This window comes from Cricetulus griseus, chromosome 7 (assembly GCF_003668045.3).
Source record: "Cricetulus griseus strain 17A/GY chromosome 7, alternate assembly CriGri-PICRH-1.0, whole genome shotgun sequence".
Taxonomy (NCBI): domain Eukaryota; kingdom Metazoa; phylum Chordata; class Mammalia; order Rodentia; family Cricetidae; genus Cricetulus; species Cricetulus griseus.
Genome location: NC_048600.1, coordinates 13,969,435 through 13,984,903, shown reverse-complemented (window position 1 = coordinate 13,984,903; position 15,469 = coordinate 13,969,435). Strand labels below are relative to the sequence as shown.

General features: G+C 52.9%; 2 protein-coding genes across 2 annotated transcripts in view; one reads left to right on the top strand and one right to left on the bottom strand.

Moving 5' to 3' along the window:
- Positions 1-1,653, top strand: part of Drc1 (dynein regulatory complex subunit 1) — a 33,350-nt gene extending 31,697 nt beyond the window's left edge. The window contains exon 17 of the mRNA XM_027424527.2: positions 1,488-1,653. Coding sequence (XP_027280328.1) covers positions 1,488-1,544 — 57 coding nt within the window. The 3' untranslated portion in view covers positions 1,545-1,653. The remainder of the gene's footprint in view (positions 1-1,487) is intronic.
- A 1,234-nt stretch (positions 1,654-2,887) lies between these two features.
- Positions 2,888-15,469, bottom strand: part of Otof (otoferlin) — a 72,220-nt gene continuing 59,638 nt past the window's right edge. Inside the window, exons 30-46 of the mRNA XM_035447627.1 lie at positions 15,202-15,272; positions 14,086-14,115; positions 13,621-13,752; positions 13,165-13,231; positions 11,753-11,889; positions 11,519-11,653; positions 11,177-11,314; positions 10,780-10,907; positions 10,505-10,675; positions 9,746-9,906; positions 8,986-9,128; positions 8,616-8,704; positions 6,935-7,033; positions 6,557-6,798; positions 5,917-6,095; positions 5,699-5,799; positions 2,888-3,068 (exon numbers count right to left, since the gene is read on the bottom strand). Coding sequence (XP_035303518.1) covers positions 2,888-3,068; positions 5,699-5,799; positions 5,917-6,095; positions 6,557-6,798; positions 6,935-7,033; positions 8,616-8,704; positions 8,986-9,128; positions 9,746-9,906; positions 10,505-10,675; positions 10,780-10,907; positions 11,177-11,314; positions 11,519-11,653; positions 11,753-11,889; positions 13,165-13,231; positions 13,621-13,752; positions 14,086-14,115; positions 15,202-15,272 — 2,204 coding nt within the window. The remainder of the gene's footprint in view (positions 3,069-5,698; positions 5,800-5,916; positions 6,096-6,556; positions 6,799-6,934; positions 7,034-8,615; positions 8,705-8,985; positions 9,129-9,745; positions 9,907-10,504; positions 10,676-10,779; positions 10,908-11,176; positions 11,315-11,518; positions 11,654-11,752; positions 11,890-13,164; positions 13,232-13,620; positions 13,753-14,085; positions 14,116-15,201; positions 15,273-15,469) is intronic.

Here is a 15,469-nt window from a genome sequence, read left to right as displayed (position 1 = left end):
TAATTTTGTTTTAATTTTTTGAGGCAGTGTGCCAAGTAGCCTAGTCTGGCCTCAAACTCCGTATGTAGCCTAGCCAAGGATGGTCCTGCAGTTCAGATCTCCTGCTTTCACCTTGGGGAGTTGGGATGACAGGCATTAGCCACCACACCCTGTGTATTTGGTGCTGGGGTCAGACCTAGAGCAGGCAGCCTACAAACTGAGCTTTGTCTGCTCCCCCTCAGCTCTCATCCGCCCTTCTCTCAGCTTGCAGGTTGTAGTTCACGCTTGCCTTGAATTCATGACAATTTGTCTATCTTAGCCTCCTACGAGAATCAATTATTATTAATATTATTTACTGTGTGCCTGTGTTGTGTGTGTGTCTCTGTGTGTGTCTGTGTGTGTGTGTGTCTGTGTGTGTGTGTGTGTACATGCCATGGCACACATGTAGAGATCAGAGGGCAGCTTTTGAGTGTCAGTTTTCTCTTTCCACCATGGGGATCCCAGGGATAGGACTAGGAAGTCAGGCTCAGCATCGAGCCCCTTTTCTGGTTCAGAATCATCTCTCTATGTAGCCCTGGCTGTCCTGGAACTCTCTCTGTAGTCCAGGCTGGCTTCAAACTCACCGAGATCCATCTACCTCTGCCTTCTGAGTGCTGGGATCAAAGTTGTGTTTCACTATGTCTGGCCATATTTATTCTTTTTAAAAAATCAATACCAAGTCCAGAGTCCCCCCACCCTCCACACTTGTGTATTTTCAGTCTTAGCAACCTGCCAGGGAGCTAGGCAGAAACTGTCCTCCCTGATTCACAAAGAGAAGCAAGCTTGGAGATTTGGTGAGGCTCCCAGTGCCCTGTGATTCTCCTCCTCTGCCAGACCAGCTTCCTAGCCTATGACTCAGGGTCCCCATGAGTGGGGGAGCAGGGTCTGTGCTGTCAGGGGTATCCCCTGCAGTAATAACTGTTAACTCATCCCCATGGACTGACCAGAGGAAGGAAAAGTCCTTGTGACTTGGCTGCACACTCTGTGGCTGTGGTGTGATGCTTTCACTGAGTTCCAGGCTAAGAGGATCATGATAATCTCCAGTCCCTTGTCCACATATAGGGAAATCTATGGCTCCAACCTGGTCTCAGGTCCCAGGTTACACCTGGGTGGTAGGTGGGGTGAATCTTGGCCCATGACGGGACTCACACATGCGGGGACATATGGCTCCCGGTTCCGCGGATGTTTCTATGTACAAGAGGATGGAGATGACGGCTAGGGGCGAGAATGGACTGAGGAAACAACAGAGAGGCGAGGGGGAGGGGCTTATGGAGGTAGGTGGGGGAAGATGAAGAATGCTACCGGAAGTCACTCCCGGAAGCCAAACCGGAAGCCCTGGCATCCTCCAGGACCCAAGGCCTCTGCTTTGGAGGAACAATGCTTGCGGGATTGGAACTGTGGGGGAGCAAACACCTGCACTTGAGCCCTCCCAAAAGGCAAGAAAATGACCTTGACCCTCTAATTTCCAGGTAAATTCTGAACTGCAGATTCCTCCAACCCAAAGCTTCCGGATGCCCACAAAATAGAGATGTTTCTGCACAGCCTGTTGTCAGAGTCCGGACCTGTCAGCTGAGAGCCTGGGCTCACCCTGGGTTTTCCAGAACTGTTCTGCCTGCCAGAATAAGGCAGCGACAGTTCCCCACAGTTCTAATAAAGTCTTTGAAAGCTTAGGTTGAGTGTCTTTAAGGAGGCAAGTCTAGATGGACAGGGGTCCCTTCCCTGAGTGACAGGAGGGAGTTTTGTCCCTAGCCTCAGAATGCGGTGAGAATAGCACCGGGTTCCTTTCCTGCTCTTTGGAAAATGCTGGTTTCTGTGGGTGGAGGCTGGGGCTTTATAGCCTTATGCCTTCAGATTATCCCCAAGCGGAAGGATGTTCTCCATGCTTTGAGGCCTCTGGGTCCACCACAGTGTGCCCCCTGGGCTATGGAGGTAGACTCTTCCATCAGCAGCCCGGGCTGGCAGCCATGTGCCTGATGCCCATCTTAAATGCTGCTCCACAAGATTTTACCATCCCCCCACAAACCCATCATCCCCGTGCTCCATTTCGGTCTCAGGGTTTGATTTATTTTAATAAGAGAAAAATCACACTGAAGAAAGGAAAAGCAACCAGTGATTTGCGGTGATATAAGGGCAGAGCTCATAGTGTAGTCTCCTGGCTGTGGCTGCCATCAAACTTGACAGGGCCGCCTTCAGGGCAACTAGGACACTGGGTTCACTCTTGGAGCTGGTGTACTGGGTGGCACACCCGGACCTGGGCAGGGGAAATGATGTGAAACCTCAGGCTAAGCCGGGCACAGGGGGCTGTGGGAAGGAGGAGGAGCCAAGAGAAGAGCATGCGCAGGAGCAACTGGCTACTGTGGCCTTGTTTGGGCGACCGTGGTGTGTTTCTTCTGCTGGCATTTCTGGTGCTTTCCACTTGTTCCTACTTATCAAAGCTTTGACCGCTACCGAATCCACTTGTTCCTTGGTCAATTTCATTGGAGCCTTAACCCAAGATTTGAAATGTCCAAGGGAAGGTTGGGCCCCTGCCACTTTGGGAGCTGGGTGGAGGAGCATGATATCATAGAGTGTAGGGCAAGAGGGTGTCTGTTTTTGGATGCCACTGATTCCAACTATTCTCCAAACCCCAGGCAAGACTGGGGCAAGACCAGGCAAGCGACAGTTTGGGTGTGGGGTGGGATGACAGCCCGGCAAGCAGGTGTTTTCTTGCTCAAGGCTGGGGGGGGGAGGGTGGGGGTGTGGGGGGTGGGTAGGGGGGTGGGGGGTCGGGGGGGGGTGGTAGAGTTGGGAGAGAGTCCAGGTGAGGGAAAGCAAAGGCAGCAGCCCCTGGAGGGATGCAGGGGTGGGGCGGGGTGGGGTGGGGGACACTTCATGCTCCTAGGAGCTTCTTGACCATGTAGCCTGGGAGGCTGTAGAGGAAAAGGGCCAGCATGAGCAGTCCCAGCAGCGCCAGCACAATCTTGATGATCAGCCACTTGTACCGGGTGCAGATGAGGTACTTGATAGACTTGAGTGGGTTCAGGAACCAGACGAAGGCTGTGTCAGGCCGGCTAGGGTGGGGAGAAGATAGGAGGGGCTGTCAGCAGGCAGGAGCCACCCACACAGGGCTCCTATCTCTCAGTTCTTCTATAGGCTTGGAGTGCTAGAGCCAGGCTAGTATCAGACTGCAGCCAGCTTCTAAGCTAAGGCCTCTAAGAGGCCTCAGCTGCTCCAGCCCTGCCACACAGCCTCAACCTGATGGCTTGCAGTCATGAACTGAATCAGGCCATGGAATTGCAGGCCAAGCATGTTGTTCTTGAGGTCTTGTTCTTAGCACATCATAATGCAGGCTCCTGTCTCCCCGTATCCCTAGGAAATCAGAATTATCCTTCCTTCCTTCCTTCCTTCCTTCCTTCCTTCCTTCCTTCTTCTTTCCCTCCCTCCCTGCCTCCCCCCCTGCCTCCCTCCCTGCCTCCCTCCCTTTTTTTGGGACAAGGTCTCAATTATCCTAGGCTGGCCTTGTAGCCACGGATGACTTTTGACTTACCTGCCTGCCTCTGCCCATTGAGGGCTGGGATTACAGATGTGCATCACTACCCCTGGTTTGTGTAGCGTTGGACGTTGAACCCAAGGCTTTATTCATGTTGGGCAAGCATTCCATCAACTGAGCTACACCCCTAGCCCTCAAACTCCCCCTTTCTGACAAGCCCACAGATACTGTGCCGTGACTAACCCCCACCCCCGCCAGCTTGCCCATCAGGGTGCTAACATGTCCTGCCTTCTGCAGAGCTTCCTTGCTAAGGTCCCCTTGTCAACCTCTACTGTCTGCAACTTGTGCCACAAGATCAGCAGGTGCCATAAAACGTCACAAAATCACAGTGCTGGATATACGTGTGTGTGCCAGTGGGCACAACCGTGTACACACATGGAGGCCAGAGGATGACATAGGGTGTCCTGCTGTATCACTCTCCTTAAGGGCCTCTCTCCCTCTTTCTCTCCCCCCATCTCTATGAACTTGGGATAGTCTGGCAGCCAACAAGCCCCAGAAATCCTTCAGTGTTTGCCCCCAGCAGTGCTGGGGTTACAGTCCCAGGCAAGCCGGGCCCTAGCTTTTTATGTGAGTGCTGGAGATTTGAACTCAGGTCCTCCTGCTTATGTAGCAAGCACTTCTCCACAGACTCTGGACAAACTTTTTCAAACAACTGGCCCATCTCTCAAAGGATGTGGGCCACACCCCGTTGTAAGTGGGGCAGCAGGGCAGGGATGTGGGTCCAGGGTGCCGACATTTCCAGCTATTGTGGGCAAGTCAGACCGGCAAGCCTTGGTTTCTTCATTAACAATAAGATGGTTTAATAGGAATTCCGACTTCTTGGACTCGGGGAACCAGCGAAATGGGAAAGTGCTGGCGAATCTCAGAGCCTGCAGGGGCCAGGTGTTCAGCTAACGTCAGCTTGGATGCTCTCCCTGGTGGGACAACTGTCCTGGGGGCAGGAGCCAGCTGTGCCCAGGGAGGCCTCTCACACAAGGAGGAACTGCTTCAGAACAAGCTGGCTAACCCTAGTCAAACCCTGCCCTGCCCACGCCTCAGCTTCCTCCTGCCCTGGGAACTGGAGTAGTCTGGGGACAATGCTGCTGTGGTGGTGGGCACTGGACTGGCAGTTTGGCACCTAGGCTGGAGACCCAGTGCTACCAGCCAGGTGACCTTGGTCAAGCTATTTCACCTCTTGGGCCCAGTCATATAAAAATATAAAGTAGCCATTTCTGGCTCTGAGAATAAGACTAGGTCTTGAAAGTTTGTAAGCTGCAATGCATGTTTATGTGGATGTACATATGTGCTTGTGTTCGGCTGTGTATGTTTATATGCATGTGTGTGTTTATATGCATGTGTGTGTTTATATGCATGTGTGTATGCACCGAGTGTGCACATCTGAGCATGTACGTGTGTCTATGTGTGCTCTGAGTGTGTCCCACACTTTGACCAGCCCTTGTCCAGAGGCGGAAGGAAGAAGTACCAGGCACAGGAAGCTGCAGGGCTCAGGCTCCCATAATCTTCTTGGCTAGGTAGCCAGGCAGAGAGTAGAGAAACAGGGCGAACAGCAGCAACAGGAGGAGGAGCAGAAGGAGTTTGAGGAGCAGCCAGCGATAGGTGTGCCACAGGAAGTAGCGGGCAGACTTGAGAGGGTTCAAGAACCAGATGAAGCTCGTGTCGGGCCGACTGGAGCATTGGGAAGAGCAGAGGAGCATAGAGAAAGGATGAGGGTGAGGGCACGGGGTGGGGCAGTAACAGGCTTGGCAAGAAAGAGGCCTCTACTGACGAAGAAGCACACCCGCACCAAGCAGTATCATTTCTGACACCTGTTGGGTCATCAAGTCTGGCCACCATTGGGACGCTTGTCCTTGTCAAAAACTAGGGAGAACCCCTATTGCTGCTGGACTGGAGGTGGAGGGGGGCGTGTTGGGGAGAGGCTTCCTAGGAAAGAAACAGCTTTCTTTTGCAGCTAGCTCTTCCTTTGGTTCAGAGGGAGGAGGTAGGCTTCAGGGTTGAAGGAAGGTGTGGGTTCCTCTTGTGATGTGGCTGTGGCCCAGGAGGGGACAAGGTGTTCCCTGGGGAGTTGGGGTAAGAAGACCAGAAGGGTCTGGGCTCTCTTTCTGTCCCCTATAACATAGTGTGTCTGTGGGTCTAGGCAGGCAGAACACTCACTTGGGTTTTTCTAGAGGGTCAGGTTCGTTGCGGGCCAGGCCCACTGGATTCTTTTCTGCCTCCTCTGCTGTTAGTAAGTGTAGCTCTGCCTCCACTTTGCCCTGAAGGAAAGGACAGAAGAGTTTCACTGTCTAGGCCATGGTGCTAGACCTTCGGTATCCCAGTCTGGCCCAGACTGGCCCATGTAGGTCCACTCTTGAGCAGGAAGTGGTACCCACCGTGAGCTCAAACTCATCATTCTCATTGCGGGCCAGGAGGGGCCACCAGCCTTTGACGCGCTTCTGTTTAAAGATGGAAACCAGGGGCACGTCCACCTCCCCCGTGGCCATCTCCATGGTGCACTGCTTGGCTGTCTTAGCGCCCCTTGGGAACCGGTTCAGGTCCAGCTCGATGGCCCCTGTGGCAACATCAGAGTCAGTTTCTGGTGGGTGGGGACTGTCCTGCCTCCTTCCTTTCCACCCTTACTCTGATTTGCTGGGGCCCTTTCTTAGCTTAGAGTGTCTCTAGGCATTTGCCGCCTTCATCCTGGCTGTTGTACAACTACTGACAATGCCGCACCAAACCCAGGCTTGCAGATACAGATAGAGTTTGTTCCAACCTGAAACCCAGGGAAATCTGCCTTCTTAGGGGTCCTTGCTTGCTTCATCAACATCGATCCTGCCTCCCTAGTGTGCCCAGAGCTCCTTGTTGCTCCAGTTATGACCCTGAGAAGTAACTGGGCAGATTCTTGGAGACACAAGATCCCCATGTGCTATCTCTGGCTCTGAGGACTGGGTAGAGCCCACCCCCCCTCCATGGACTCAGCCTGCCCACCCCTCCCCCTCAGTTCTGGGCCCTAGGCCTCGCTCTGCTCTGCACCCAGGAAGTCATCAGCAGAGAAGTGGTCAGCATCCCAGATCTGCAGGGTGAGCCGTGCAGGGATCTTGTATTCCGTCTCATCCCAGGAAAACATAGACTCCTTCTTAGACATAACAATCTTCTCTTCGGCAGCCAGGTAGTCGAAGGGGAACAGGTAGCGCCAGTTAAAGTTGCCTTCACCAGTGAGGGAGTGGTAGTGGACATCTGTATCCTGTTTGTCCTCCTGCTGGCCCTTCAGCCACCTGCTGGGAGACATCTGCTCCAACTCTGTGGCCACACTTCTGGGGCCTCGCCCCACCCCAGGACCCCCTTATCCATTCTCCCAGGAAAGTGGGAATGCCCAACTCAGCCTCTCCCAGGACGGTGACTGTCACCCACCCCCGCACAAAAATGTCACTGGATTTCTCTCCTGTGAAGAAATCGTCATCTTCTAGGACCACCTCATCTGTGTTCCACACGATGACTCGCAGCTCATACCTGAACAGGAGCAGGGAGGCCCATCAGCAACCTGGGGTAGGGTTTGTCCCAGGTCCTGGGGCTGGGTCAAGGCGGGGGGTCGCTTGATGTGTTGGCAAGAGAAGTTCTGGGGACTTGAGTAGGTTGGGAGAGCAAGGTGGGGGTGGGGGAGACTAGAGGGAGGTTTCTGTTCAGTAGGGCCCTGGCGGGCTGTGTCTATCTCAGCCTAGCACAGGCCGAGACAGTTAGGGGAGAAGCAGTCTGTCTTGGGCAGACACCCAAGCACACTCTTGGACAGTGAAGCTAGGAATGGGGAGTAGAGAGAGGTGTGCCGGCTCCTGGGGGGCCACTGCAAGCAGGTAGCAAGCAATGCTGTCCGTGTATCTGTGGGGGTCAGGGCTTTGCCAAATTTCTAAGAAATTCCTAGTTAAGCCCAGTGGCCTGCACTTGAAGTCCACAAACCCCGGGGTTCCTTTATGTCCTTCTCGTCAAAGAGGACTTCCCTTTGAGTTTTAGTTGTAATTACAAGTGAGGTAGTTACATTTTAACTGTTATGAGTGAGGTTGAGTCACTCACTAAAACCTGGGTGGGAATGTGGCTCTCTGGAACAGAGTATCCATCTGTTGGCTTGGGTTACCCCTTTGTGGTAAAGCCTGGAATAGCAGGCTAACAGCTACAGACCTGGAGGTTGTTCCAGGTGGAGCTGGCTGTACCATTTGCTGTGGCCAGAGCAAGATGGAAATCTAGGCACCACCCCTGATTAAAGATCTTCAAGAAATAAGGGCTAGGGCTATAGCTCAGTGGTAGAGTATTTGCCTAGCATTCAAGAGGCCCTGGGTTCAATCCCCAGTATTGCCAGAAAAGAAAATCAATTAAGAAATTGAAGATGGGAGGTTGGAGAGATGGCTCAGAGGTTAAGAGCACTGGCTGCTTTTCCAGAGGTCCTGAGTTCAATTCCCAGCAAAGACATGGTGGCTCACAACCATCTATCTGGTGCCCTCTTCTGGTGTGTGTATACATAATAAAGAAATCTTAGAAAAAAGAAATGAAGATGGCAACATCAGGGCTGGACAAGACAACCGACAGCTTTGTGTTCTGATGATGTTCAAGCTGCAGGGACCACCTTATTCGGAGGACACTGAGTTCCAGGGCCAACACCACCTAGGTGAGGCAGTGGCTTAGCTCCAGACAGGGGCTCCTTCCACCCACCACAACCTCTGGCCTTTTCCAGGCATTCACTTTGGCTGCATTGTCGAAGTCCCCTGGAAGAAAGGCTGGTAAAATGTGATGGTGGTACAGAAAAGGCTCTGATGTGCGCCTCTAGGAATGCATATGGGAGAGAACTGTGTGAGCGCAGGCAGAGAGGACATTGCTGGGGTGCAGGAGGATGCTGGGGTGTGGGTCATGTCATTCACTGTGGTCAGGGCAGGTGTTGCCCCACCTAGAGCAGGCCCAGAAACTCATAAAGTTGTTTTGTTTCTCTCCTAGAAGGGCCTGGCTACACCTGAGTCCCTGGAGAAAGTGACCAATGGAGGCCACTTTCCACCGTGGGGAAGTCTAGGCTGTACTGGGAAGCAGATAGTGCCCATCACAGGCAACTCACTTCTTGGGTTTCCTGGGGGAGATATCCAGAGGCGTCCCAGGGGCTGGCATGTCCATGGGGAACATATCCACCCACAACTCCAGGCGACCCTGAGGAAGAGAGGTGTGTGGCAGATGTCTGAGCAACCTATTCCCTTTGCTCAAGAAGGCCCACTCTCCTGACCTAACTGAAGCTGCGTGCCATCAATTTCTAGCCTTGGATGCTAGGATGTCTTATAATGTCACCACCAATAGCCAGTGACAGCTTCTGGGGGAGCCAGTTCCCTGATGCTGCCATTCATGTTGGCCTTGGTGGGAAGGCATGTGGGGACACAGGAGACCCCAGGTCAAGGATCTCTAACCCCAGGTGAGCCCAGCCACTTGTGTATCACCTGCTCGATGCCTGGCTTGTCAGGGTTGAGCAGCGGCCTGGTCTCCACGTGTTCTGGTACAAGGCGGCAGCCCACTCGGGGGATGTCCTCCCAGTGTCTCAGAGCAGACAGTGCCACATGCTCATCTGTGGGCTTCTTCTGACCTGTGGATGACAGTGGATCAGGTGGATCCACACAGCCTCTTCAGAACCAGGGGACCTGTGCTGGGGCCAGGATCTCAGGAGCACAAAGCCCCGATCTTGATCTGTCTACCTAGCCTCACTTTTATTTTATTGCTAGGGACCGGACACAGGGGAAGGCTGAGGTCTCAGCTGCACCACAGGGCCCAGAAAGACCCATCACTTTGGCTTACCAGGCTTGGGGAAGGAATGGGGGCAAGTAGGAGTGGGGCTTTGAGCCAGAGAGACCTAGGTCCACACCCTTACTCTGCTTTGGGAGAGATATATGAGCTTGGGCAAGTCACCAAACTGGAACTTGTGTCTCAGTTGGCTCATTTGTTGAATGGGGTATTTTCCTGGTCCATGGGGATGAACGAAAACGAGAGGGGTGTAGTGTGTGGGTGAGTGTGGTACAGGAGAGGGTGTCAGGCAGTCGCTGGGCAGAATGGAAGGAGCTCTGGAGTATGGAGCAGAGGGTCACTAGGACTCAGTTTAAGGACACCTGCACTAGGCCTGGAAGTCCCCCATAGAGAAGTGTGGCTCCTTGGTGGCCTCTGAAGCCCCTGGAGTGGGGCCAGTCAGCTGTGATCAATGCCCTTTACCATTCTCGTCCTCTATCTCTGAAGGCCCCGTGAAGACACGATTGGCGACCTTCACTCTCCCATGGGGACCAAAGTGGGGGCCATCCACTTTGCCTTCTTTGCAGAGACGAGTTAGGATCTGGCTGGGCTTCATAGGGTCCCTCCAGATATTGTAGCCGTGTCTGTGGGAGAAGACACACAGGCATGAAACGGCTCAGGCTGGGTCATGCCAGGTGGCAGCTCTTTCTGGCCAGTTCTCCACAGTTGGCCATTGCCTACATCAGCAATAGGCCTCCTGCAGCTCCAGATTCACCCAAGACACTAGAGCTGCTGGAGGCTGACCCTTCTACCTTGTCTTTGGCTCCGACATCCTGTGCTGCCCAACCACCACCCCATCATTCCCCAAGGGCTCTCCTGAGGCATCCAATAACCAGAGAGGGAAGGGACTTGACTAAGTCACTCGGCCTGTAAGTAGCAGAGGTCTTCCCAGATCCTCTGAAGATATTATCCACTGTCCTGTCCCCTTCTGCTTCCCACATTGTCTCTGTTGTCCTGGAATCCCCTCCCTACCTCATCTTGGAATATTCAGGCCCAATCCCTGAAGCTGCACTTGGAGTATGTAAGGTAAAGACATAACTCCAAACAGAAATCCTAGCGTGTTTATTACTCCTGAGTCTCGTCCTGGTGTTAAGATGCAACAGACATCCATCTGCTTCCCCGTTCCCCGTCCTCAGCCTGGCCCTCAGCCCCTCCCAGTGACTGGACCCCCTGTCCTCGCACATGGAATAGGTCTGCGCAATGCCGCAGCTAGCACGGTGCTTGCTGTAGAAGCGGTTTTCCAAGTCGATCTTGGTTTCTCCAATGAGGTCATCGGTGCCCACCAGATCCCAGTCATACACGGCCACTGTCAGCATGGACTCCATTGGGAAGGAGGCCTCAATGTCAAAGGACCTGCCAGGCAGGGGGTGAGGAGAGGGTTGCAGGTTGAGATTGGCAAGGGGTGGGGACTGGACTGAGAGTCAAGGTGGGCAGAGAGGGTACACACAAGGCCTTACTTCCCAAAGACAGGGTTGAGCTGCTTGGAGATGTAGTTCTCCTTGTCTCGGATGTCAGTCTTGCCTAGCTTGATGGCGATATAGGGGTCAGCTTTGCCATTGATGTCAGCCGGATGCAGGTCTGTGGCCTGGGCAGGGTAAGTGCTGCCTAAGTAATATCTTGGGTACCCCTGCCCTGTTCCTGAGGGTCGCATGGTGTTGAAAAGTAGGGACATAGTTCTTGGGTTAGAGACAGAAGTCTCACTGTGTGGCTCTAGGGAAGTTGTTGCTTCCTGTCTCAGGGACTGGACTTCCTCTCTGGAAAGAGGGGGACCCCTCTGATATCTCAAAGCTACTCTAATCTCTCCAGCCAGAGGCTGGGGGGCTTGCAGGGAGGGGTGTGTGAAGGGAGTCTTACCCGGACCACATAGATTCGAACCAGCACATTAATGGGGTCATTGCTTGGGATGCCTTGGAACATTCCATAGGTGGGGTCATAGCCAGCTTCTCGAGATACATCGTCTGGGAGTGGCACTTTGTACACACAGAGGGAACCCTGGACCAAGGCATCAGGTGGGAGTGTAAGGCTGCAGGTTCCCTGGACAGGGCCAACCAGCCAACAGTACAGGCCCTTGTGGCAAGGCCTTAACACTCAGTTGCTGGATCATGGAAGATACAGGGGTTCTAGAGGGCAGCGATAGAGATATAGAAAAACAAGGTTTCCAGGGAATCAACAGTTGGGCCATGCTCCTTGCCTGACCTTGAACCGACCCACGATGCGTTCCTCTTCTGTGGACCCATCTTCATCATCCCCCGTCTTGCCCCGCAATAGGTTGAAGGTGTGCAGCCAGTCCTCAAAGTTGTCAAACTCTGACTCCAGCTCTTTGGGGTACACCTGGACAGGACAGGCTGTCGGGCCTCATGCCAGTACCCTGCCCCAGCTGCTGTCTGCCTCCCATCTTGCACCCAGGTAGGATCTGCTCTCCGACCTCACCTTTAGCTCATCTATCTTGGCTTTCTTCTTCTCAGGAGCCTCTGGTCCCTGACCAGGGCCAGAGCCAGGGTTTTTCTTCTTCTTTTCCTCCTTTGCAGCCCTGGATTTATCCTTGTTTTTTATTGGCCCCTTCAGGCCTGGCCCAAAATAGGAAAGGGGGCTCTAGTCAACTTGGGGAAGTGTAGGTAGAAAGGGCCAGAGAAGGAGGGACTGAGCTCGAGACCCAGCCTCACTGCTTCTTTTCCGCTTAACTTTGGAGTCTTTCCCTCTCTTATTTTTTTGAGACAGGGTTTCTTTGTGTAGCCCTGGCTGTCCTGGAACTCACTCTGTAGACCAGGCTGGCCTCAAACTCAGAGATCCTCCTGCCTCTGCCTCCTGAGTGCTGGGATTAAAGGTGTGGGCCACAACTTTAGAGTCTCAGTGCATTCCATGAGGAGATGCAGACAGCAGGTCATGCCTGGGATAGGGACATAGATAATTGCCTTCTCTTTGCAGAGTGAATGGGGAAGACATTGGATCTGGAGCCAGGGGTTTGTCTGTGGTCTTCTGCCTGCTCCCTTTGTTTTCTAGGTTTATATTAACAAGGTTGCTTCCTATTAGTGTTTCCCAAGATGGATCCTGTGGGATTCTAGGCATGTGTGTCATTGGTATGCTTAGAATGAAAGAAGAAACCATTTATATAGTGTCTTTCTTTGAAAAATTGATAATACCAGTGCTTGGGGAGGTGGCTCAGAGGGTAAAAAAGCTTTGAAAGTGTGAGGACCTAAGTTTGTACCCCAGGAGTTCATATAAAGGCTGGATGCATAGCACAAGTGTCTATAAACCCAGAGCTCCTATGGAGAAATGGAAGATAGAGAGTGGAGAATTCCTGGAGGCTCTCAAGCCTGGTATTTACAGAGGCATCGAGAGCCTATTTCAAACAAGGTGGAAAGTGAGGAGTGACACATGAGGTTATCTTCTGAGCTCCACATGCATGTTTTGTGGTATGTGGGCACTCAAGTTCATACAGTATGCACACACACACACACACACACACACACACACACACACACACACACACACACACACCTCTGTAACCAATAATAACATAAAATCTCTGTGATGTCTTACACCAAACAAACATGCTTAAAACAGCATTTCCTAAACAGATCTGACCACAGAATCAATGTTGTTCCATGGGAAGGGTTATTGAAAATGCTAGGTAGACAAGCTAGTGATGTTCCTTCCAGCTCAGATATTTTATGGTTCTATGTGTCTGCCTGCTGCTATGGTTGCTGAGCTCATCTGAGTGGAAACTATGGTGGAAGAGGTCCTTAGTTTGATCCTTGAAGCCAAGACCAGGGCTGGGAAGCAGCAGATGTTGTCACAGATGCAGGAATCCAGGGGTCTGGATGCCAGGGGCCAGGGCTTACCCTCAGTGGTATCCATTTCTTCCTTCTCTTCTAAGTCAATTCCAGAGGCCTCATGTTGTCGAAGTTGCTGTCAAAAGATGAAGGGGCTTCCCTGACTCTCCAGGTATTGTCTCAATAGCTGATGGCATCTTCACCTTCTGTTCACATGTGCGTTCAGACCACAAGACTGAGACTGCTCAGGGCATTCGTGGTACCCTATCTTTGTCTCCCACGGTATCTAGTATGGTGTGTGGCTCATCATGCAGATGCCAGAGATCTTTGTGGGACACATGGATGATGAGAGGGGACTAAGCCAGGAAAATCAACTGTCTACCAGCCCAAGGAGGGAGGGTTTGAAGGGAGATTTCAGAGCTGGTTCTGAGGGTTAGGGTAGGAGCTGGAGAGGTGGATGTGATTTATAGCTGGGTCGCCTGCCGCCCCATTCCTCCTTTCTCCCAGTCCATGCCCAGGCCTCACCTCCTTCATTGTGTCAATGGAGGAAAAGTACTTGGACCACCAATCCAGCGTGCTCTCATCAGGCTCCTCCTCTTCCGCCTCATCGGACGTGCCTTTCTTTTTCTTCTTCTTCCTTTCCTTCTCCTCCTCAGCCTGGGGGTTGGCCAGGGTGACCATCCCATAGGCTCTCCTGCTTTCCACCCTTTCCCAGGACTCTGAATGATTCTTACCCACTCTGGCCACCTGATCCCAGAAAGCCTGTCCCCCATAGTGCTGTGCGGCCATCAATGCCATGGGGGCAAGGCTTTGGTGATAAGGATTCCATAGCCCCATTGGAACCACAGCCTGCCACTGTGAACCACAGTCAAGGCAGGACAGGCACTCAGGGAAGCATGGCCAGGTTCATGAAGTTGGCCTTCTGGCCTGGCACTGGTGTCAGCAAATGGTTCTCTTGCCCCAGGGCCCTCACACAGCTCCCACACTTACCACATCCACCTTGACCACAGCATCAGAAGTCTGCAGAGAGAAAGACAGGACAGGGTTAGCCGCCAAGAACTGAAGGGGCAGGCAGTAGGCCAACCCAGGAAGTGAGAAGCCAGGAGCCATGAGGGTGCACACAGTGACCAATGCTTACTCTTTGCTGAGAGCCCCTTGCTCTTGACTGCAAGGCAAGCTTCACACAAGGGCAGGCTGCCTACTAAGGTTACTAAGGGCCTACTCGAGGCTGCTTCTGCTGTTTCCTCTGGCTTACTAGACCCTGGGTGCCTGTACCATAGTCACCTGGGGGCTTTTATGGATAATGATGAGTCCATTTGGGGAAGGGGTGGGAAACTGGGCCACAGAGTATTCAGAACTGAGTACCTGGGCATTGAGTTTTCCAGGCAGCACCATTCACCCACAGCTGCAGGCCCCACTGTCTTCTGCTGTTCTTTCTAGAGAACCATTGGCAGCCCTGGTTCTACTCACTGGCCAGGTCAGAGGAAGAGCATTTTAGACCAGGCCTCAGAAACTAGGAAATACCCCAGGCTGTGTGAATCAAGTGTGGTAGTGAACAGGAGGCTGAAAATATGGCTGGGAGAGAGCCCCTTTGTGGCTCTGAGCAGAGACTAGGCCTCAGGGAGGCTGGCTCCAGGCCGACCCATCCTGCCCTCTCCTACAGGCCTTCCTCTGCCAGGTAGACAGCCCTGGTCCTAAAGCCAGATGAATAGGACCTTCCTGTGGAAATTCTTCCCCATTCCAGGCTCCTGGGGCATCACTTGGCATGGAAAATGGCCTGTACAGGACATACCTCTGTCATAAACAGTCCATTGCTTAGGGGGTCATTTCTGAAGTATGAAACACTTCAGGTCATCACTGCCTCTAACTGTTACTACTCCTCTTATACATACATGTCATCTGCTCATGCACACATGTGCATACACGTGTGTGATATACTCCCACATGCCCTGGTACTCTCTTCCAGACAGTGAATCAAGGTTGGTTCTTGATAACTACACTTAGTTAAATCAGGGTGTTGTGCTCTCAGGACAGGTCTGCCTGGCTCTCCAATGTGCCACCTGTGTTTGTGTGTCTCCGGCCAGGGGGTTTGGCCACTCGCCTTACCGCATCCAGCTTCACCATAGTCTCCAGCTTCTTGACGGGCACCTCGGGCTCCATGCTCACTACAACCTCCCCTGTGGAGCGAGAGGAGGGGCCCCCATTGCACAGCACGTGGCAGCCCCGGAGAAGCCTGACTGGACAGAGAGATAGACAGACAGACAGACAGATAGACAGAGGAGGAGCACAGTCACAGGGAGTAGTAGTAAGGTAGGAAGAATGGCTTGCAGCAGATTCTGGAACTTTCTCAGGGCATAGGAGGAACAGGGCAGAT